The sequence below is a fragment of the Vulpes vulpes genome, chromosome 7 (genome assembly GCF_048418805.1).
Source record: "Vulpes vulpes isolate BD-2025 chromosome 7, VulVul3, whole genome shotgun sequence".
NCBI classification, from domain to species: domain Eukaryota; kingdom Metazoa; phylum Chordata; class Mammalia; order Carnivora; family Canidae; genus Vulpes; species Vulpes vulpes.
Genome location: NC_132786.1, coordinates 10,754,932 through 10,778,238, shown reverse-complemented (window position 1 = coordinate 10,778,238; position 23,307 = coordinate 10,754,932). Strand labels below are relative to the sequence as shown.

At 46.2% G+C, this 23,307-nt stretch overlaps 1 protein-coding gene across 1 annotated transcript; it reads right to left on the bottom strand.

Annotated features, from left to right (window-relative positions):
- Positions 1-673: 673 nt before the first annotated feature.
- Positions 674-23,307, bottom strand: LOC140599774 (uncharacterized). The gene is made up of 9 exons (XM_072764950.1): positions 23,272-23,307; positions 8,310-8,415; positions 6,241-6,325; positions 5,806-5,923; positions 5,295-5,417; positions 3,549-3,742; positions 2,904-2,960; positions 2,004-2,197; positions 674-1,770 (listed from the first exon to the last, which is right to left on the bottom strand). Exons 1-9 carry the CDS (start codon positions 23,305-23,307, stop codon positions 1,040-1,042), a joined length of 1,644 nt encoding a protein of 547 aa, XP_072621051.1. The 3' UTR covers positions 674-1,039.

The following is a 23,307-nucleotide window of genomic DNA, read 5'->3' as shown; positions in this document are numbered from 1 at the left end:
CACAGTCTGAGAGCAACAAATCTTACTGTAAAACACAAGAGCAATATTATATACATTCCTTTACTGATTTTTTAAAATTGTGTCAATATCTTCAGTTAACTCTTACAATCTGGGAACTGTTTTCTCCAATCACCACCACCTCTGCAACATTCATATGAAATCAATGCTTGCCTTCATGTCAGTGTTCATCCGTGTTCATCGGGGATATCGTTCTATAATTCTCCTTTTTGGTGGGGTCTTTGTCTGGTTTTGGAATTAAGGTGATGCTGGCCTCATAGAACGAGTTTGGAAGTATGAATGGACCTAAAGTACCTCGATGTATAATTTAAAAGCATCAGAGTCAATTTTGTACAAAGTTAACTTACCCTTTATTACAAATAAAATTCATGAAGCAATTATAGAGGTTTATGAAAAACACAAAATACAGAAACAGCACAATGAAAGGGGAGGGGAAGGCTTCAGTTGTGCTGCAGCCATCACGAGCTGTTGCTCGGGGGCCGAGGCTGGTGGCTCCACTGAGGCAGGTGGCAGCTCCGGCCCTTCGATGAACTCGAGAGCCAGCACCGGGACCTGCTCCTCCTTCTGGGGTGGCCAAGAAGCAGGTGGCTCCTCCAGGTCGGGACAGTGATTCAGAGGTATGACCACCAGGTACCTTGGCTTCACCTCAGCAGCCGGCATCTCGGCCCAGGCTTAGCTCTCAGCACCAGCAGCTGGGACCGGCTCGATCACCTCAGGCCCAGGAACTTTAGCAGGCCCCACAGTCGGCCTCGGGCGGGCTCTTGCCTCGGTGGTTCAGGGTATTGCCCGGGGTCCGAAGCCGGTTGCTCCCCTGAGTGAGGTGGCTGCTCCGGCACATCGATGACCTCGATAGCTGGTGGTGGGGCCCATTCGGCCTCCAGGGCTCCCAAGGGTGCAGGTGGCTCTTCCAGGTCAGGACAGGGATTCAGAGGTCTGACCACCACGTGTCTTGGCTTGAACACAGCAGCTGGCATCCCGGCTCTGGCCAAGCCCTCAGCACCAGCAGCCGGGACCGGCTCGATCACCTGAAGCCCAGGAGCTTCAGCAGGCCCCACAGTCGGCCTCGGGCGGGCTCTTGCCGCGGTGGTTCAGGGTGTTGCTCGGGGTCCGAAGCCCGTTGCTCCCCTGAGTGAGGCGGCTGCTCCACCACATTGATGACCTCGATCGCCGGTGGTGGGGCCCGTTCGGCCCCCAGGGCTCCCAAGGGTGCAGGTGGTTCCTCCGGGTCGGGACAGGGATTCAGAGGTCTGACCACCACGTGTCTTGCCTTGTATACAGCAGCTGGCATCAGGGCTCCAGCCGAGCCCTCAGCTCCCCCAGCCGGGACCAGCTCCTTCCCCTGAGCCCGGGAAGGTGCAGCAGGCCCCACAGTCGGGACGGCTCGGGCAGGCTCTTGCGGTGGTTCAGGTTGTTGCTCCGAGTCCGCAGCCGGTTGCTCCACTGAGTGACATGGTTCCTTCGGCACATCGATGACCTCGATAGCCGGTGGTGGGGCCCGTTTGGCCTCCAGGGTTCCCAAGGGTGCAGGTGGCTCTTCCAGCTCAGGACAGGGATTCAGAGGTCTGACTACCACGTGTCTTACCTTGTACACAGCAGCTGGCGTCAGGCCTCGGGCCGAGCCCTCAGCTCCAGCAGCTGGGACCAGCTCCATCCCCTGAGACCCTGAAGGTGCAGCAGGCCCCACCGTTGAAACTCGGGCGCACTCTTGGGGTGGTTCAGGGTGTTGCTCGGGGTCCGAAGACAGAGTATCATCTCCAAGAAGACAAAGTATCATCACCAGGATGGACTTTCCACGTCCGTCTCAAATCAAGGACACGCTTCCCACCGCTCAACGTGTGTGAGTGCAAGAGCCCTGGGAGGTCTCCCCAGACTGCAGCCCGTGGGGATGGGGTGTGAGCCTACCCAGTGCTCCCGGCCCAGCAGCATGGAGGCTTGATCTGTGTGGCGCACCCTGTCCCCAACTCGGCCACCCCAGTCCTCCTCACCTCCACCCTCAAACTCTGGTTGATGGAGGTTTCTTAAATATTCAAAGTAACTGTTGACTCGATCGTCCAGCGTTGAGCCTGGAAAGTACTGTCCCGTGAAATTCATTAGCTTTGTCAGGGCAGGAAATTCTGGGGGATCGTCGAAGTCCTCCTCATAGTACTCTAGCCAGATGCTCAGGAAGGAGGACATGGTGCTGGGGAGGGACAGGTGGGCAGAGGCGTCAGAAGACAGGGCTCCCTCATACAGAGGTGTCCCGGGGAAGCCCTGCAGGAACCGGGGCCCTCAACCTTCCGAACGGGGCTGTCGGAGGCAATTGCTGTTCCTTGTCCACCTGCCACCTGGCGGTCCTGCCTGCCACAGGCCTGCTCACTGAAGAGGGTTGGCACAAAGCCTCTGTGCGTGGGAGCCCATGACCAGCGGTGTGACCATCACTGTCTTTCCCGGGGAAACCTTCCCTCCCGTGGGTCTGCCCTGCCTCACTCACGAGGGGCCCCCAGGGGGTGTCCTTCCACTGACTCTAATCTCCCACTGGGCAGGGGCCGTCTGGTCCGTGAGCACTCACTGGCTCTCCTGAGCACCTGCCGTGCACCCGGGTCCAGGTGCCACCAGATTGGTGAGTGTGATGTTCCCCACACCCTCTGGTCTGCGTCCCAGGTGTGGGGCAGACAGAAGGTTGGGGGGGATGGGCAGGGAGGAGGTCTCCCTTTGGGGTCCCAGTGCTCTCCCACAAAACCCACACCCCACCCACGGCTCTCCTTTGCTCTTTTCCTGAAGGGGCCTCAGACCTTTACCCTGTCACAGGAATTGTTGACCTGTGAGGGTCCAGCAGCCCCTCCGACCCACAGCCCCCTCGCGGCCCTCTTGGAGAGGCCCTCCTGCATGAGCCAGAGCTCACTCACATATCCCAGCGCATCTGGATTCCTCCTATCTTGGGGGACGCTTCGATGCTTCGATATCTAGAGGAGGGCGGGGGACATCACATGAAGCGTCCTGTGGAGCCGACCTCTCCTCATAGCTGCTGTCACCCTCTGAACCCCAACTAGTCCAGAACCCTGGGAGGCCGTCAGCTCTGTGCATGGGGCCACGGGCAGCTCCTGGAGAAGTGCCTGCACCTGCTGGGTGCTCCTGAATGCTTGAGGAGTGAATGGTCTCTGGCCAGGCCCATGGCTGACATCCGAGTGGGCCAGGGCGCCCCGGTGTCCTCGGGGACCCGTACCCTGAATGCCCCAGGACACAGACCCCAGATGGACTCAAACCTCCCTTTCAATGCAAAAAGGCCAGCTCAAGTCCCTGGTGACGGTGGGGAGGAGGCACAGGCTTCGTCATGGGGAGAGAACGATGACTGATGAGCACAATCACAGCCCCTCTAGCCGACCTGCCACAGGCCAGGCCCCGGGGCCTCCCCTCAGGACCCGACAAGGCCCTGTGTGACTCTGCTCTAGGCGGAGGAGCAGCCCCAGGGGCCAGGAAGTTCAGGAACATTCCCAAGACTCCCAACCAGTAGGTGGCCCATCCCCTGGGCTGTGGAGGGTCAGGGTGCTCACTTTGCAAACAGCAGGTCCAGGACCTCTTCGGTGGTGCCAAAATCAATATATGTTTCCATAAATTGAAAAATGGAAAGGTCGTCCAAGGACAGCAAGGCGGGCACCAGTTCTTCTACCTGCTGCTCCAGCAGCTCCTCCCGGCTGGGGGTGGTCGGGCAGATCTGATTCCTTCTCAGGGCTGAGGCCCTTTCAGCCTGAGGTGGGACAGAGGGGATGTGCAGCCTGCACTGTAGCCTCCAGACCACCTGGGAGTTGGAGCGTAGGCCAAAGCCCAAGCTCTCAGTGGCTGCGGGGTGCGGGGGGGGGGGGGGGGCAGGAGTGCCCACAGTAGGAACACGGGGCTTGACGTCTGTGGCTCAGTCACTTAGCATCTGACTCTCGGTTGTGGCTCAGGTCATGGTCTCCGCATCCTGAGATCCCGCCCCTGGCAGGCTCTGCGCTTGAGGCAGAGTGTGCTTGAGGAGACTGTCTCCCTCTTCCGCTCCCTGCTCTCTGTCTCTTAAACGGACAAACTATCCACTAAAGAAATAATCTTAGAGGATAAATTTAAAAAAAATATGGATCAATACAAGGATCTCAAGTGGGAGGGGTCAGTATCCCAGGGCAGCTTGTCAGCTGAGTTTTGACAGCACCTCCCTGCATTAACGGCTTCACCCCTTGAATTTGACCACACGTCCCTGTCTCCAGGTGCCCACACAGAGACCTTTCCTTGGGTGGGAGGGCCCAGGGCCTGAGGGCTGCAGGATGTTTAGTGCCATCCTGTGACTTGGCAACAGAAGGGAATCTCATCGAAGTCCTGCATCAGTGAAGGGCTCAGTGGCTGTGGGAACCAACTGGCCTTCTGACATGTTGTACAACACTCGAGGCCCCTGTGCCTGACCCCGGGAGGAGGGGGCAGGGATGCGCTCCTTCAAAACCTAACTGCAGAGCGATAGACATAGTACAGTGAGCCCCGTGTCCTTTTGGGGAAAAGTCTCCCAAGTCACCAGGACCATGCTCAAGCCTTGGAGTAGGTGGGGAAGGACGTCAGGCCAATGGGGCCTCCTGGGAGCACCAGTTAGGAGAAAGCATAGCACAGTGCAAACTACTGGAGACTGCGTGCAATGACATGGTGTGTCTCTTTTTCAAAAGTTTTTATGGGCAGCCCGGGTGGCTCAGTGGTTTAGCACTGCCTTCAGCCCAGGGCGTGATCCTGGGGACCCAGGATCCAGTCCCACATCAGGCTCCCTGCATGGAGCCTGCTTCTCCCTCTGCTTCTGTCTCTGCCTCTCTCTCTTTGTCTCTCGTGAATAAATAAAATCTTTAAAAAGAAACCATTATAAAAAACAGTTTTTATTATTTATTCACGACACACACACACACAGAGAGAGAGAGAGAGAGAGAGGGGCAGACACACAGAGGTAGAAGCAGTCCCCATGCAGAGAGCCCGAGGCGGGACTCGATCCCGGGTCTCCAGCATCAGGGCCTGGGCAGAAGGCAGGCGCTAAACCACTGGGCGACCAGGCATCCCCTGAAGGCTCTATTCTGATATTCCTACAAATCTGTGCACAGGGACTCTGCATGCATCTGGCCCAGGCAGGGGCAGGCCCATGGGGGCAAGTTTGGGGAGGAGGGGAATCCAGACTCATGTAGCAGCAGAAGTCTAGGGGGGAGCCCAGGGGAGCAGCAGGCTGGCTTCTGGGACCTGGGGCCCTTCCTGCTGCATCGGGGCCCTGGGTGTCGGGTGGCCCCAGCCCCTGCACTCACCTTGAACCCTTGCAGGTCTTCGGTAGATGGGCTGGACTCCGGGGTGTGTGGGATGTCCTCTTCCGTCCACTTCCACCGCCACTCATAGTCCCATGAGGCGCTCTGTATTTCCCATATGGAGCTCTGTAAAGACAGTGCGGGGCAGCCAGGCAGGAGGCCTCAGCGCCTCGTCTGGCCGCCTCGGCTGGGCCACACACCCAGTGACTCCTTTGCAGACACACCACAGCACAGCCGGCACACACCTCCCCCAAGGAGAGCAAAGGGATGCGGCTGCAGGGCTTTGGGTTAACTCCGAGTCGGGTAAGAGGGCACCTCAGGAATCCTGTTTCCACCCTGCCCACCGTGACCTCAGGGTGACCCTGAAGGGATCACCGGGGAACCTGCTGCCCTGCATCCTCCAGCCTGGATGCGACCTGCCCACACATCCCTGGTTCCCTGAAGAGGAGGGGATGGGGCTGCCCAGGATGGCTGGCACAGGTGGCCTGGCCTGGCCTGGCCTGCTCTGTATTACCCTCCGGACCCTCCTGAAAAACTCCCTGAGGCGTTCGGTTTGACGGCGGCACCAACGGCTACACCATTCGAAGCAGCAGCAATCCTGGGGTTCCTGGAGTTCATCAAAACTGGAAATGCTATAAGAGAACATCTTTCAGTAGCAGAAGTCTCCTGAAAGTGAGCCTGAGGTGGGGCTGCACTAGAATGTGGGGGCCCGGGTGCAGGGGTTCCAAGTTCTGTTGGCCTCTGTTGTGAAAGAAGTGACCTCACTGCCTGGGGCCCCCTCCCTAAGTCCACTCCTGGAGGAAGCTTCAGGAGCAGCGCTCGGGGCTGCCGACGGCTCCCCGCTCCCTGCGGGCAATGACCTGTGTGCACACAGTGACACAACTGCACCCCTCTCCACAGGCCCCAGGGAAGGACTGTGTGCAGCCAGGGCCCCAGCCTGGAAACGCACCTGGGTTCAGACACAACTTTCCATTCTTTCCTGGTTTCCACCCCGGAGAAGCCGTTGTGCCCATCGGGGATGGTCTGCCTCTTGCCTGTGGGATAGGGATTATCCTAGCAGGTGCTTCCTCCAGACGTCCCCATGCCACTGTGGCATCATATCTATGACATTAGGGGCGGGTGTCCCATGCAGGAAATACCTCCCACCACATGTTCTTCCTTGGTGTGTACATGCGTCCAGGCCCACGAGGTCCCTGTGTGCACACACGTGGGCACCGGTACCCTCATTCTGGATGCCCAGAAGATGACAGTCCCACCGGGGCAGGGATGGGCAAAACTTCCCAAGATCCTAGGCTCCTGAATCCAAGGCAAACCCTACAGTAGGTGTCGGAGTCTTGGCCTAGAGGGTGTGAGGCCGTCCTTATCCTGAAACCCTGCCTGTCGTGTGTTACGGGCCATTCCCTCGTTTCCCCTGGGTGAGCTGTGGACAGCGGTGCACCCAGTGGGTCGCCCTGACCTGGGCTCTTCCTCAGACTGGAACGTGCTGGAATGCCTCCCGTCTGGGCTGTCAATGCCCACCCCCACCCCGTCACATCTCCATGTCTGTAGCCAGTTCCATCCACACAACCTTTTCCCAGGGCCCTCAGGAAGGGGAGGGGCAGCCCTGGCCCCCAACGGAGGACAGAGCTGGCTTCATGCCCCCTTCTGCCTCCTTCCCAGGCTGTGATCCTGGCAAGGCAGTGGCCCTGCCTGGGTCTTCACCTGCTCCCCTCAGTGGCCCCCTGGAGCCCTAGCTGCTGTGTTTGTCAAAGCCCCACAGTTTGTCACAGCCTCACCTCCGGGGCTCAGGACCCAGGGAAGCACCAGGCTCTCTTTCTAGGGAACAATTGCTCTTTCCATTCCTGATGTTGTTCCGTATTTTGTCCATCTTCCCCCCTGGAGCATGAGCTCCGAGAGGGAGGATCTGGTCTCTTTATCAGCTCTGGCACCGTCTGTGCTCAGGGCTCAGCGGCTGAAGGAGCAGGTGGGAGGACCCATCCCACCACGGGCCAGCTCAGTGATGGGAGCCTTATTGATTTGGAGCATTTTTAAATACTTGTGCTTTTCTTTTTTTTTTTTAAGGAAACTCTGTGCCCAATGTGGGACTCAAACTCAGGACCCCGAGATCAATAACCACACGCCCTTCAGGCTGAGGCAGGCAGGCGTCCATTGGTCATTTTAAAACTAGTAGACTGATAACTATTTCAGTTAATTTGGTGATCCACATTTTGTAGGTCTATCCCATTATGCTGAATTATCAAGTGACTCCCCCAGTGTCAGTACCGCGTCAGCAGAGATTGCCCCACCTGACAGCACTGAGTGGCTGTTCAGATTGGAGATTGAACTCGTTCACGGGGTCTTTCAGGAGCCAGGGTGGCTCCTCCATGGGCCTCCTCCCTCCCCGGGAGGTCATGCACCTCTGCAGCCAGCAGCACAAGGGGAAGATGACAAACACAGGCACGAGGGAGGGGGTCTCCAGCCAGGTCTAGCAGGCCTGCATGTCCACCTTTATGCTCACTCTGTGTGTTATTTATTAGAAGTAGTATTAATTTTTAGGATTTTATTTATTTGTTTAAGAGAGAGAGGGAGAGAGAGAGAGGAGGGAGCATGATCAGTGGAGACAGGCAGAGGGAGAGGGAGAAGCAGGTGTCCTGCAAGCAGGGAGGCACAAACCCAGGAATTCTGAATCATATCCCACAAAACAGAGAAAACATCGCCAGATCTGCTCCACAAAACAAACAAGGCATCTCCTCAAGCTGAATGAAAATTTTCTACTTGAAGTACAGACCGTATGAGCGAAATGAGAGCAAGATTTGTGTGTGTGTGTGTATGGAAATAATGCTGCCTATTTGAATATGGATATAAAAATGAACATGACCATTTATGAATATACATGGAAGTAAAAAAGAAGAATTAACATTGACTGTTAAAAATAAGAATTAGTGTGGTTGCAGGCATGTAGAATTGAAACATATGAGGGTGATCATAAAAAGGCAGCGTGATGAATCAATCTAGTGAGTCTTAAGACTGAGTGTTTACAAGTAGGAAACCTGCTGTCAGCCACAGAACTGTAAGTAGACAGGAGGCACTGACTCTCCAGCTTGACCACCACCTGAACTGAAATCGTGTTGTGTATCCACACGCACTGACAGAGAAACGGATATAAGTGTAGACACATATGCAGAACTAGGAAGTTAGCAGAGAAGTAACATCTTTGAAGATAATTAAATAAAACAAAAAATAAAGCTGGATCTTGAATGGAGAAAATGGAGTAATTAAAATAGAATAATGTTTTTAAAATCGTTTGTATTTCCTTGGTGTTGGTGGTGATCTCTCCTTTCTCATTCATGATTTTATTAATTTGAGTCTTTTGTCTCTTCTTTTTAATAAGGCTGGCTGATGGTTTCTCTCTCTTCTTAATTCTTTCAAAGAACCACCTCCTGGTTTTGTTGATCTGTTCCACAGCTTGTCTGCTCTCTATTTCATTGAGTTCTGCTCGAATCTCTATTAACCGTCGTCTTCTGCTGGGTGAAGGTTTCATTTGCCGTTCGTTCTCCAGCTCCTTTAGGTGCAAGGTTAGCTTTTGTATTTGAGTTCTTTCCAGTGATTGGATGGATGCTTGTATTGCGATGTATTTCCCCTATCTGGGACCACTTTTGCTGTGTCCCAAAGATTTTGAACGGTTGTATCTTCATTCTTATTAGTTTCCGTGAATCTTTTTAATTCTTCTCTAATTTCCTGGTTGACCCTTTCATCTTTTAGCAGGATGGTCCTTTTTTTTTATTTATTTTTTATTTATTTATGATAGTCATACAGAGAGAGAGAGAGAGAGAGAGAGAGAGAAAGGCAGAGACACAGGCAGAGGGAGAAGCAGGCTCCATGCACCGGGAGCCCGATGTGGCATTCGATCCCGGGTCTCCAGGATCGCGCCCTGGGCCAAAGGCAGGCGCCAAACTGCTATGCCACCCAGGGATCCCTAGCAGGATGGTCCTTAACCTGCACGTGTTTGAAATCCTTCCAAACTTCTTCTTGTGATTTAGTTCTAATTTTACATCAATATGGTCTGAAAATATGCAGGGGACGATCCCAATCTTTTGGTATCGGTTACGACCTGATTTGTGACCCAGTATGTGGCCTATTCTGGAGAAAGTTCTGTGTGCGCTTCAGAAGAATGTGTATTCAGTTGCGTTTGGATGTAAAGTTCTGTAAATATCTGTGAAATCCATCTGGTCCAGTGTATCATTTAAAGCTCGTGTTTCTTTGGAGATGTTGTACTTAGAAGATCTATGGATTTTAGAAAGTGCTATGTTCAAGTCACCCAGTATAAGTGTATTATTATCTAAGTATGTCTTAACTTTGGTTATTAATTGATTGATATCCTTGGCAGCTCCCACATTCGGGGCATAAATATTCATGATTGTTAGGTCCTCTTGTTGGATAGACCCTTTAAGTGTGATATAGTGTCCCTCTTCATCTCTTACTACAGTCTTTGGGATAAACTTATTTATCTGATGATATAAGGATGGCTACCCCTGTTGTCTTGAGGACCATTTGAATGGTAAATGGTTCTCCAAAGTTTTATTTTCAGACTGTAGGTGTCCTTATGAGTCTCCTGTAGACAGCAAATAGATGGGTCTTGCTTTTTTCTCCAGTCTGAAACCCTGCATCTTTTGATGGGATCATTTAGCCTATTCACGTTCAGAGTTACTATTGAAAGCTATGAATTTAGGGTCATCATGATACCGATTCAGTCCCTGTTTTTGTGGATTATTTCTTTGGGCATCCCCTTTGTCTTAGAGTCCCCCTTAATATTTCTTGCAGAGCTGGTTTGGAGGTCACATATTCTTTCAGTTCCTGCCTGTCTTCTTGGAAGCTCTTTATCTCTCCTTCCATTCTGAATGAGAGCCTTGCTGCATAAAGTATTCTTGGCTGCATGTTCTTCTCATTTAGGACCCTGAATATATCCTGCCAGCCCTTTCTGGCCTGCCAGGTCTCTGTGGAGAGGTCTGCTGTTAACCTAATACTTCTTCCCATAAAGTTAGGGATCTCTTGTCTCTTGCTGCTTTAAGGATCTTCGCTTTATCCGTGGAATTTGCAAGTTTCACTATTAAATGTTGGGGTGTTGAACAGTTCTTATTGATTTTAAGGGGGGATCTCTCTATCTCCTGGATCTGAAGGCCTGTTTCCCTCCCCAAGTTAGGGAAGTTCTCAGCTATGATTTGTTCAGATACACTTTTTCTGGGTCTTCAGCGCCCTCTGGAACTCCAATTAAAGGTAGATTTTTCCTTCTGAGGCTGTCATTTATCTCCCTTAACCTTTCCTCATGATCTTTTCATTGTTTTTCTCTTTTGTCCTCAGCTTCCTTCCTTGCCATCAACTTGTCTTCTATGTCACACACTCTTTCTTCTACCTCATTAACCCTCATCGTTAGGACCTCCAGTTCGGATCGCATCTCATTTACTTGATTTTTAATTTCGGCCTGATTAGATCTAAATTCTGCAGTCATGAAGTCTCTTGATTCCTTTATGCTTTTTTTCCAGAGTCACCGGTAGCTTTATAAGTGTGCTTCTGAATTGGTTCTCTGACATTGAATTTTAATCCAAATTCTGTAGCTCTGTGGCAGAAAGTACTGTTTCTGATTCTTTTGTGGTGAGTTCTTCCTTCTAGTCATTTTGCTCAGTGCATAGTGGCTAAAAACAAGTTGTCCTGGACAAAGGAAGGAAAAAGGGGAAAGAGGGGGACAAACAAAAAACAAAAAACAAAAAAAAATGAAGGGTATCCTCTGATTCTCTATAGTGTAAATAGCTCGACTTCCCCTGGAGCTTTCCAGCACTGCTTGGTCAAGAACTTGCTCTTCCCCTTCCAGCTGGTCTTCTGGGGGAGGGGCCTGCTGTGCTGATTCTCAGGTGTGTGCCCCAGGGGAGCTGCCCCAACCCACCAGGTGCACAGCTCGTGAGAGCTATTTAAGCTGTGAGGCCCCTGCTCAGTCTCAGGTACAAGGTAACACCAGGAGGAGGAACAACAGTGGCAGTGGCCAGCTGTCCAGCCCTGGAGTCAGCTCCTGCAGTAACTACCACAGCTCCCAGTGCGCAGGGGCCTGTATGCTCTGGGGGCGGGGCACTGATCTGCACAGCTCAGGGTGCCTGGTGGCTGGAGCGTCCTGGCTGCCCTGTGGCCTCCCATCCTCTGCCTGTCCCAGGGGGAGCACGAGATCCTGGGCTGTGTCCCCGGCGCCCTGGGCTCCGGGGCCTGCGGCCCAGGCTGTTCCCGGGGCCCTGATCCAGCCCCTTAGGGTGCTCGGTGGTGGGGTGCGGCACGCTCTCCCCCGGGGTGCCCCTCCCCTGTTAGTGACCCAGGAGCCTGGGGGCATCCCAGCCCCTCCCGGGATCCTGCCTGAGCTCCCTGCAAGTGCCTGTCCATCCAGGATGGTTGGTAAAGTTCCTGCTTTTCCAGGCCTGGGCTTTCCTGTCCTGGGGACTCTCCTGTGGCCTTAGCCCGGCTCCTCACGGGGGCCCCTCCCCCTTGGAGGCTTTTTTATTTGTTTATTTTTCCGTCTTCCTACCTTGATAGAAGCCCGAACTGTTCTCACTGCAGCATTCCAGCTGTTCTCTCTTTAGATCTCAGGCCGAATGCATGGTTTTCAGGATGTTTTGAAAGTTTTCTAGGTGAGTTGGTGGAGCCAGGTGACTTGGGGACCCTACTCCTCCACCATCGTGCCCCCTCCCTAACCTATGTGTTAGTTCTAACAGTTTTTCAATGAAGTCTTCAGGATTATCTATATAAAATACTGTGTCATCTACAAATGGCAATAATTTTGCTTCTTCCTTTCTCATCTGGATGCCTTTGCTTTTTCCTGCCTAATTGCCTGGGATAGAATTTCCAGTACTATTTTGAATATAAGTGGTGAGAGTGGGCATCCTTGTCTTGTTTCTGATCCGAGAGATTTCCCCCACTGAATATGATGTTGGCTATGGACTTTATTATGTTGAGATATGTCCCCTTTATAGCTACTGTGTTGAGACTTTTTCTTATAAATGGGTGTTAAATTTTGTCAAATGCTTTTTCTGATCTATTGAGATGATCATATGATTTTTATCCTTCATTTTGTTAATGTGCCACATCACATTGATTTTTAATTGTTGAAACATCCTTGGAATAAATCCCACCTGGTTATGGTGTATATCATCCCTTTAATGTATTGTTGGATTTGGCTTACTAACATTTTGTTGAAGATTTATGCATCTGTGTTTATCAGGGATATTGGCTCGTCGTTTTCTTTTCTTTGTGCTGCCCTTATCTGGTTTTGGAATCAGGGTAATGCTGGCTTCATAAAATGAGTTTGGAAGTGTTCCCTCCTCTTCTATTTTTTGAGAAGGATTGATACTAATTTTTATTTAAATGTTTGGTAGAATTCAGCAATGAAGCCATCTGGTCCTGGACTTTTGTTTGTTGGGAGATTTTTGATAACTGATTCAATCTCTGTACTAGTAATTTGTTCATATTTTTCTTTTTTCATGATTTAGTCTTGGCAGGTTGTATGTGTCTAAGAAATTATCCATTTCTTCTACGTTGTCCCATTTGTTAGCATATAACTGTTAATAGCAGTCTCTTATGATCTTTTGTATTCCTGTGGTATCAGTTATACTATTTCCTCTTTCATTTCTGATCCTTGCTTCCATTGTCACATCCTCCCCTCATGTGTCAGTGTCTTCATGTGGAATTCTCCTTCCTGAACGTCTCTCTCATCTCTTCTTCTTTTAAGAACACCAATCATATTGGATTAAGGGACCACTTTACATAGTATGAACTTAGCTTAACTAAGTAGATCTGCAATGATCATATTTCCAAATGGGATTTTATTTTAAATTATTGGCAGTTAGGAAGGACTTCAACATATATTTTGGGCGGACGCATTTCAACCCATAACACCCATCAAGCCATGAACATTAATCCCTGAGTTCCTAGTGCAAACACATCCCTTTCTTCATCATTTTAATACCTGTAAACATGTCTTTGATTCTTTGGTAAAAACCACCATAGCCTTAAAAAAAAAAAAAAAAAAAGACTTCATTACATTTAGAATTTATCATCCCTGTTGTTACTCTTCAAGATGTATGCCATGCCCTTGTAGCCCTCTTCTGTCTTCGTTTCATACATATTCATTCAAGAACTTACCCGAGTAATTCCCTAACAAACACCAAGTTCTCCAAGTACCCTCTTGCTTTCTGTATCGAACCATTTGTGATTACATGATCAGATTTGCATTTTTGAGAACTTCTCATTCCTTTTAAACAGTTTCCTCTCATTATAACCAACCATGTGATCCCATCTATCCTGTCTCAGCGTTGTTTTAATGGATTCTAAAGATGCACCTATTTTGTTCTATAACAACAAAAATGGCTTTCTACCATCCATTGAGAGTTTTCTTTCTATTTTACTGTTTCTTTAATATTTTTTTTCATGAGAGACACACAGAGAGAGGTAGAGACATAGGCAGAGGGAGAAGCAGGCTTCATACAAGGAGCCTGATGCAGGCCTTGATCCCAGGGCCCTGGGATCACACCTGAGCCAAAGGCAGATGCTCAACCACTGAGCCACTGAGATGTCCCTTTTTTGAACATGTTTTATATTCTGATTCTAGTTTGGAATGAAATCAGATCTTTACTATCACTTGACACTCCTTCTTTTAATATTTCTTGTTCTGTCTTTGGTATAACAAAGGAGAGTCCCAGCTTTTTGGCATAACAAAAGACATTCCCAGGAATTTCTTTAAATTATCGTTATTTAAACCCAGAAGTGGACCCTGAACTTTATGGTCAACTAATATTCGATAAAGGAGGAAAGATTATCCACTGGAAGAAAGACAGTCTCTTCAATAAATGGTGCTGGGAAATTTGGACATCCACATGCAGAAGAATGAAACTGGACCACTCTCTTGCACCATACACAAAGATAAACTCAAAATGGATGAAAGATCTAAATGTGAGACAAGATTCCATCAAAATCCTAGAGGAGAACACAGGCAACACCCTTTTTGAACTTGGCCACAGTACCTTCTTGCAACATACATCCACGAAGGCAAAAGAAACAAAAGCAAAAATGAATGATTGGGACTTCATCAAGATAAGAAGCTTTTGCACAGCAAAGGATACAGTCAACAAAACTAAAAGACAACCTACAGAATGGGAGAAGATATTTGCAAAGGACGTATCAGATAAAGGGCTAGTTTCCAAGATCTATAAAGAACTTATTAAACTTAACACCAAAGAAACAAACAATTCAATCATGAAATGGGCAAAAGACATGAACAGAAATCTCACAGAGGAAGACTTAGACATGGCCAACACGCACATGAGAAAATGCTCAATACAAATCAAAACCACAATGAGATACCACCTCACACCAGTGAGAATGGGGAAAATTAACAAAGCAGGAAACCACAAATGTTCGAGAGGATGCGGAGAAAAGGGAACCCTCTTACACTGTTGGTGGGAATGTGAAATGGTGCAGCCACTCTGGAAAACTGTGTGGAGGTTCCTCAAAGAATTAAAAATAGACCTGCCCTAGACCCAGCAATTGCACTGCTGGGGATTTACCCCAAAGATACAGATGCAATGAAACGCCGGGACACCTGCACCCCGATGTTTCTATCAGCAATGTCCACAATAGCCAAACTGTGGAAGGAGCCTCGGTGTCCATCGAAAGATGAATGGATAAAGAAGATGTGGTCTATGTATACAATGGAATATTCCTCAGCCATTAGAAACGACAAATACCCACCATTTGCTTCAACGTGGATGGAACTGGAGGGTATTATGCTGAGTGAAATGAGTCAATTATACAAGGACAAACATTATATGTTCTCATTCATTTGGGGAATATAAATAATAGTGAAAGGGAATAGATGGGAAGGGAGAAGAAATGGGTAGGAAATATCAGAAAGGGAGACAGAACATAAAGACTCCTAACTCTGGGAAACGAACGAGGGGTGGTGGAAGGGGAGGAGAGCAGGGGGTGGGGGTGACTGGGTGACGGTGACTGAGGGGAGCACTTGACAGGATGAGCACTGGGTGTCATTCTGTATGTTGGCAAATTGAACACCAATAAAAAATAAATTTATTATTAAAAAATTATTGTTATTTAGTCAGAAATGGTATCACAACATTTTTCTCTCTTACCTTTAGAGCAAAGAGGATAGAAGATGTCTGGGAGAATATGCAATCTCTCTCTCAGAGATCCAGTGTTATAAGGCAGACTTTGGAGTCCTTTCAGCCCTGGGGGATCCTGAAATAAATGGTAATGAAAACTCTGAGCATTGAGATAAAGAATCAAACAAAAAGAGGATGTAAGCATTACTGTTTCTGACTTCTGAGAAGTGTGCCTTGGCCAGATAGTGAGATGGAAAAGGCTGGAAGTCATAACAGCCTTGGCTATAGATATGATTGCTTGCTAATAGAGAAGAGCCACTGCAGTGGGCCACTCTGCCTGAAGCCAAGGAAACATGTCACTCTCTCTCAATTTCTGAGAAAAGGGACAAAAAAGAGCTAGAGAGAAAACTAGTAAAAATAATATTGAAAATATAATTTAAAAAATCTGTTAACCTCTACCCATCTTGGGAAGATCAGAGATGGTAGGAGCCTCCATGAACAATAAGGGTCGCACAGGTGAGAGCAGCTACAGCCACATGTCACACTGGCCCTGCCCTACCATTGCTATCTTCAGAGATCTTGATCCCTACCCTTCCAGTGCCATAAGGCAGCTTCACAATCATGTTCTGAATCCATACTCAACACTGCTTTGCCACTGAGACTCAGCCTGCCAATACACTACAGCTCCTTTTAGAAAGTTAGAGGATAGGGACGCCTGGGTGGCTCAGCAGTTGGGCGTCTGCCGTCAGCTCAGCTCGTGATCCTGGGATCCAGGATCAAGTTCCACATCAGGCTCCCTGTGAGGAGCCTGCTTCTCCCTCTGCCTATGTCTCTGCCTCTCTCTCTCTCAGCCTGTGTCTCTCATGAATAAATAAATAAATCTTAAAAAAAAAAGAGGATGTCTTCTCAGGCAACTGACTGAGAAAATAAAATTTTATTCAATCCCTATCACACAACTTATATGGAAATAAATTTCAGATGGACTAAGGACAAAAGTATAAAATAAAGCAAAGCTATCCAGAAGAAATAGCAATAAAATACTTTTATAATTTTAGTGTGGGCAAGGTCTAGACATAGTATAAAAGGCAGAAAACATAAGAAAAGCTAGATTTGGGCAGCCCGGGTGGCTCAGCGGTTTAGCGCCACCTTCAGCACAGGGCATTATCCTGGGGACCCTGGATCAAGTCCCGCATTGGGCTCCCTGCATGGAGCCTGCTTCTCCCTCTGCCGGTGTCTCTGCCCCTCTCTCTCCTCTCTGTGTATTCTCATGAATAAATAAAAATAAAATCTTTAAAAAGAAAAAAACTAGATTTATTTATACATATATTGATGTATATATATGTGTGTACACACACACATCCACACAGAATATATAATTTAAGTAAATGGAATTAAAGTATTATCCATGCTGTTGTTAACCTGAGTCTTTTTGGTGAAGGCCTTTTTAACTGATTTTCCTGGTACTCCCATCTCATCCCAAGTAAACAGTATTAACAGCCTGGTATGTACCTTTCCACACTTTTCTTTTCTTTTTAAGATTTTATTTATTTATTCATAGAGACACAGAGAGAGAGAGACGCAGAGACACAGGCTGAGGGAGAAGCAGGCTCCATGCAGGGAGCCCAAGGGGGGACTGATCCTGGGTCTCCAGGATCAGGCCCTGGGCTGAAGGTGGGGCTAATCCGCTGAGCCACCCGGGCTGCCCTCCCCACTTTTCTTTATGTCTCTATAATCCTATACAAATACACATACAGGGAAGCTCAATCATTGTTGAGCTTGTACACTTCCCTGCATTTTGCTTTTCTTACATAACGACAGAGCTTGAAAATTCCCCAAGTCCTCCAATATAGATCTAGTGCATTCTTATTAATGATGACTGAAAAAGGACCATTAAAAGATAAACTGAGACATATTAAACACTTTAAGACTTTATTTAAGCAAACACTGATTGAATTGGGCAGCATCCAATTTAGCAAATACAAAAGAACTCCAAGTGGCAACAGAAAGTGAAAGATTTGCATAGGCAGAATGGAGCAGGAACAAGGAAGTTGTACAAAGCAAAAAAGCCCATTAATTATGCAAGCTTACTGTCCTTTGGGAGATGGCAGGGGTCTATCAGACAAATTACCTAACCAGTGCTGGTCAGCTGATTCCTGATTGGTTCCATTTCTGGGAGCCCTAAAACTGGACTTACATTACATCTTGGTTTGGGTGATATGGAGCTTAGCATAAGCAACTCCATTTTGTACCTATTCTCCTGGCTTAAACAGAATAAAGCACTTTTTATTCCCAATTGACAAGCATTTAACTTATTTCCAAGCTTTACTTCTGGGAACATAAATTACATAACAGGGGGATGATACGCCTTTATCTTTTGAATTTTCCTGTAAATGCCCTTTGCCCAGTAAAGGCAAATTAGGCTCAGGTCATTGAATTTGACAGCCTAAGAGCCTCAGGTGCCCAAGAAGTAGACCTTAGGAAGGGAGCTGACGTGGCATGAAGGACCAGGGAAGGAACACGGGCTATAAGGATATTCTTTGTCATAGCACAGCTTTGCCTCTGACCAATGTGAGGTCCTTACCTTAGGATATTGTTCACGCTGTGTCACAAAAGAGCCCATAAATCACTTAAAGGAGAGTGGAAGACAACCTGAAACTAAAGATCTGGACTAGAGAGAACAGGAACTGAAGTTTCAGGGAGAATTTTGGTCAGTTCTACAACACTGCCACCATGTGGCTGTAGAACATTGCAGCTAGCAGACCTAGAAGTGATGGGTTGGAAGCAGTTATTAAATAGAACCGGTTCTCGCATTCTATCTTAATTTGCACCTCCCACGTCAGGATATGAACATTTCCATCAACCCAAAGAACGTCCTTATACTATTTCCAATCAGTACTTCCCCACCATCATTTTTCCAACTTCCACTAGATTCGCTATCTTACACATCATATAGGTGGAATCCTATAGTACGTACCCTTTTGTGTATGGTTCACAGTGTGTATAAGTTTCACCCGTGTTGTTGCATGTAGTTAATCCTTAGTTGTTCCCAGTAATGGTGTTTTATAAATTCTCCACAAACACTGAATTAGTGAATAGTGGGCCATTGCTTCTGGGGGAAATCGCTTATAGGGGAAATACAGCAGTAGATTCCTGTGAGTCTCAGTCTTAACTCACCTCATCGATACATATAAACAAACATACCGATATTTATATATGTATGTCAACTGATTAATATATGTAAACAAGCAAAATCAAAACAAATACGTTGCCTTATGTGTTTCTATTTAAAGATGCCTTATTTAATACATATTGTTGATTCATTAGCTTTGAACTCACTGCCAACAGCACTATATGAGCCATGTGCCTGAAAGAAGTTTATCCAACACATGTATTTTCTCTGTAAGGAACACCAGTCTTGGGTAGCCCTGGTGGTGCAGCGGTTTAGCGTCGCCTGCAGCCCAGGGTGTGATCCTGGAGACCCGGGATCGAGTTCCACGTCAGGCTCCCTGCGTGGAGCCTGCTTCTCCCTCTGCCTGTCTCTGCCTCTCTCTCTCTGTCTCTCATGAATAAATAAATAAAATATTTAAAAAACAAAAGGAACACCAGTCTTCTTGCACTTAGAAGCACTTAGGAACCTTCAGCACTACACTTGGGCCATTTTGAACAGTGAAATCATCATCAAAAAGCATAAAAATATGACAAACATAGAACTAAATAGACCACAAAAATACTACATGATTATAGTATGAGGGCTGAGACAGAAAGAGATAGCATGACTTTATTCATCCTCACTGGAAACCTGCATACCAGGCAATTCAAAGTTTTTGCTACTCTGTGCATGTCCATGAATGGTCATAAGTGCCACATTGCTTTTAGGCTTACACATACATTTCAGCAAATAGGGAAATGCTCAAACATAGAATCCATAGATAATAAGGATCGATTGTATCTATTCTTTGTTCCTTTTAGTGCTAAGTAATATTCCACTGTATGTATATAGCACTATTTGTTTATCCATTCACCTATAGATGGAATTCGGAGTTGTTTCCTGTTGAGGGCTACTATGAAGTAAGGCTCTATAAACATTCCCGTACAAGCTATTTTGTGAAAATGCAGACATTTCTCTTGGAGGAGTGAAATTACTGTACATGTTCAGCTTGATTAGAAACCCTTAAACAGTTTTCCAAGGTAATTTACCATTTTATACTCTCATCAGCAATATGAGAGTTTCAGGCATTCCACGTCTTCACACCTGCCACTGATGGTCTTCTGAATTGTATTTGTTCTGGTGGGTGTGCACTGGTGGTTTTCATTTGTATTTCCCAATGATTAGTGATGTCGCACACCTTTTTATACATTTACCGACCATCTGGATATTTCTTTATGAAGTTCCTTTTCAAGTTTTTGTCCATTTTTAATTGGGATGTTTATCTTTCTTATTACTGATATATGGGAATCCTTATATTCTGCATATAAATCCTTTGTCAAATACAAGAATTGTATTGTAACAAGTAATGTTTCTATTTTCTCCTACTGTGTGGTTTCCCTTTTCATGTACTTAATGGTGACTTGTGATGAGTAGAAATTTTACGTTTCAATTAAGTTCATTCTGTAAATGTTTTATTTAGGGTTAGTGCTTTTTGTGTCCTATTATTTCTAAAAGCTTTATAATTCTACCTTCTACCTATAGGTCTATAATCCATCTCAAAATAAATTTTTCTGTATGATGTGAGGCAAAGATCAAGGTTGTCTTTGTCCATACAGTCATCCAATTGCTCTAATACTGAAAACCCTCCTTCTTGAGAAGAAACTTGCATCATTAATTTGAGATCTTTCTTCTTTTCAATAAATGTCTTAGAGTTATACATTCTCCTATTAATACTGCTTTAACCGCATCCTATATATTTTGATACGTTTTGTGTTCACTGTTTAGTTCAAATACCATCTAAGATCCATTGTAAATTTTCCTTTTACCTACAGGTTACTCTTCATTTCCAAATACGTTGGAAATTTCTGGGTATCTTTTAGTTGTTGATTTTTAGTTTAATTCCATTGCAGTCAAAGAACATATTGTGTAGTTTTTCAATCTTTTGAGATTTTTTGAGACATGGCTTATTTTGGTGAATGTTCCATGTACACACGAAAAGCCTGTGTTCTGCAATAGTTAGATGTTGTATTCTATAAATGTCAGCTAGAATTTATAATCAAATATTCAAGGCCCTTCATGATTTTTGTCTACTTGGTTTCCTCCTCTTTCATCATATGTGTCTCTCTATGTGTCTTCTCTTCTCTATGAACACCGGTCATAATGGATTAAGGATCCACTCTACATAGTATGGCCTCATCTCCACTTAATGAATGGCATCTTGGTGAATGTTCCATGTGTATTTGAGAAGCATGTACATTCTTTTTCGTTGTAATCGTTAATTAGGTCAAGTTGGTTGATTGATAGTGTTGTTCAAGTCTGCCATTATCCGTGGCAATTTTCTAAGTGTTCTGTCGATTACTGAGTGAAGGGTTTTGAGACCAAGACTGTAACTGTGGATTTGTCAGTTTATCTTTGCTGACTGTTAGTTTTTTGCCTCATGTATTTTGAAGCTCTCTTAGTAGATGCACAAATGTTTAGGGTTGTTATGTCCTCCCAGTTAATACCTTCTTTCATTATCATTGTGCTTAGAGTCTGTTAAACTTCTTGGACATATAGATTCACAGTTTTATTTAAATTTGGAACAGCTTGGCCATTATTTCTTCAACTATTTATTGTTTCATTTCTCTCCCCTCCATCAACGAATCCAGTTACCCATATATAAGGGTGACTGATGTCCCACAGCTCACCGGTCTTATTTTTATTTTTAAAATTCCTTTTTTTTTTTTTCTGTTTGACATTCAACAGTTTCTTCCTCTATGGCTTTGAATTTACTAACTTTTTCTTCTGAAATGTCTAATCTATTATTAACTTCATCCAGTGAATTCTTCATCTCAGACATCTGGAAAGCTGATTTGAGTCTTTTGTATATCTCCCAAGCCTCTATTTAATCTTAATGTAACATTGAGAGAAACTAAATTTTAAAATTATTTAACAGTCAAGGCATTGGGTAAATTAATTAATTTTGATTATTGCCATTATCTCATTGGTCTAGAGATTTTGTTTAGCTTATATAATAAAATTTAATACTTTTCTAGAAAATACATCTTTTTCCATTCTCTTTTTTCTCCTCCCTCACTAACATCACCTTCTCTTGCCTTTCAGGTATCCTTATTAACAACCTGTGTGTAAATTTCTTTATTCAGGTTCACACTCGCTTATCCAAACACAATCACATGCACACATACACACATACCCCACACACACATGCTCATATTTGTAAACATGTATAGACGGGGTATTTTTTTTCTGAAAAGATGAGATTATATTATACAACTTCTCCCTTATCCTTGCTTAACAATGAGAGGGGCACCTGGGTGGCTTAGCCAGTTAAGAGTCTGCCTTCGGCTGGGGTCATAATCCGGGAGTCCTAGGATGGAGCCCTGCGTTGGGCTCCCTGCTCAATGGGGAGTCTGCTTCTCCATCTCCCTTTCCCCCTGCTTGTGCTCTCTCTTTATATAAAATAAAAAATTAAAACAAAACATGTAAAAAAATAAAAAATAAAAAAAATAAAACAAAACATGTATTAGTACATGCCAAGTTTGATTATTTCATTAAGACGGTAGGTAGTTCCTAGGGGTGCCTGGGTGGCTCAGTCAGTTAAGCATCTGACTCTTGATTTTGGCTCAGGTCATGATCTCAGGATCTTGAGATCAAGCCCCATGTCAGGCCCTTTGCTTAGTGCAGAGTCTACTTGTCTCTCTCCCTCCCCCTCTGCCCTTCACACACTTGTTCTCTCTCTCCTATGTCTCTAAAATAAATAAATAAAATCTTTTTTTAAAAAATGGTAGTTCCTAGATCACATTGATATAAACTTCTCCCTGGGGTGATATTTTGGCACAGTGCAAATTATCTTGTTGCCCAATATATTTGGAAGTAGAGGTTTCACAAGCACTGTGATATTCACCCAAATTGATTATTTAATGGGAGTTTCAAAATGGTTATATTGTAATTCTTACATGAATCGCCTGCATCCTCCATCAAGAAGAGTCATCTCTCATCCAGTGGACATAAACTGTCGTTCCTTGCCAAAGGCAGAATGAGAATTTAATTATCTTTCATAAACTACCAATTTCTGTTGTATCTTATATAATAATTGTCTGCAATGGTCATCTGTAAATCTTTTCTGCTCTTTTTTTCTTTTTTCTTTTTTTTTTTTTTGGTGGTTTTTATTTTTTATATAAATTTATTTTTTATTGGTGTTCAATTTGTCAACATAGAGAATAACACCCAGTGCTCATCCCATCAAGTGCCCCTCTCAGTGCCCGTCACCCAGTCACCCCCACCCACCCCCACCCTCTACTCTTTTTTTCTAATAACTTTGTAACTTTGGACTTCTAAAGTTGTATTTCTTTAAAGTTTTTATATAATAACTAATCTTTTTGATAATCAAATTGCCCCAAATTTTACCAGTGGCAGCTTGAGCAAGCTGACTTCTGTGTCTTTTTTTGTTTTAAGATTTTATTTATTTATTCATGAGAGAGAGAGAGAGAGGCAGAGACACAGGCAGAAGGAGAAGCAGGCTCCATGCAGGGAGCCCGACGTGGGACTCGATCCCGGGTCTCCAGGATCACGCCCTGGTCCGAAGGTGGTGCTAAACCGCTGGGCCACCAGGGCTGCCCTCCCCCCGCCCCCGGTGTCTTTGATATCACCCCAGTAGCCTTTGATGCTTGCTTCTCTTTGGTACATCCAGAAATGATGAGCCCACCTTATCCTTTCCCAGCCCCAGTCCATATTCAACCAT

Excerpts from the sequence above, each read along its gene's own strand:
- LOC140599774 (XM_072764950.1), bottom strand. The coding sequence starts at position 23,307 with ATGGTTGAATATGGACTGGGGCTGGGAAAGGATAAG. Across the intron at positions 5,924-6,240 it reads AAAGTTGTGTCTGAACCCAG|CATTTCCAGTTTTGATGAAC; the intron begins GTGCGTTTCCAG and ends GTTCTCTTATAG. Across the intron at positions 2,198-2,903 it reads ATCCAGATGCGCTGGGATAT|CACCATGTCCTCCTTCCTGA; the intron begins GTGAGTGAGCTC and ends GTCCCTCCCCAG.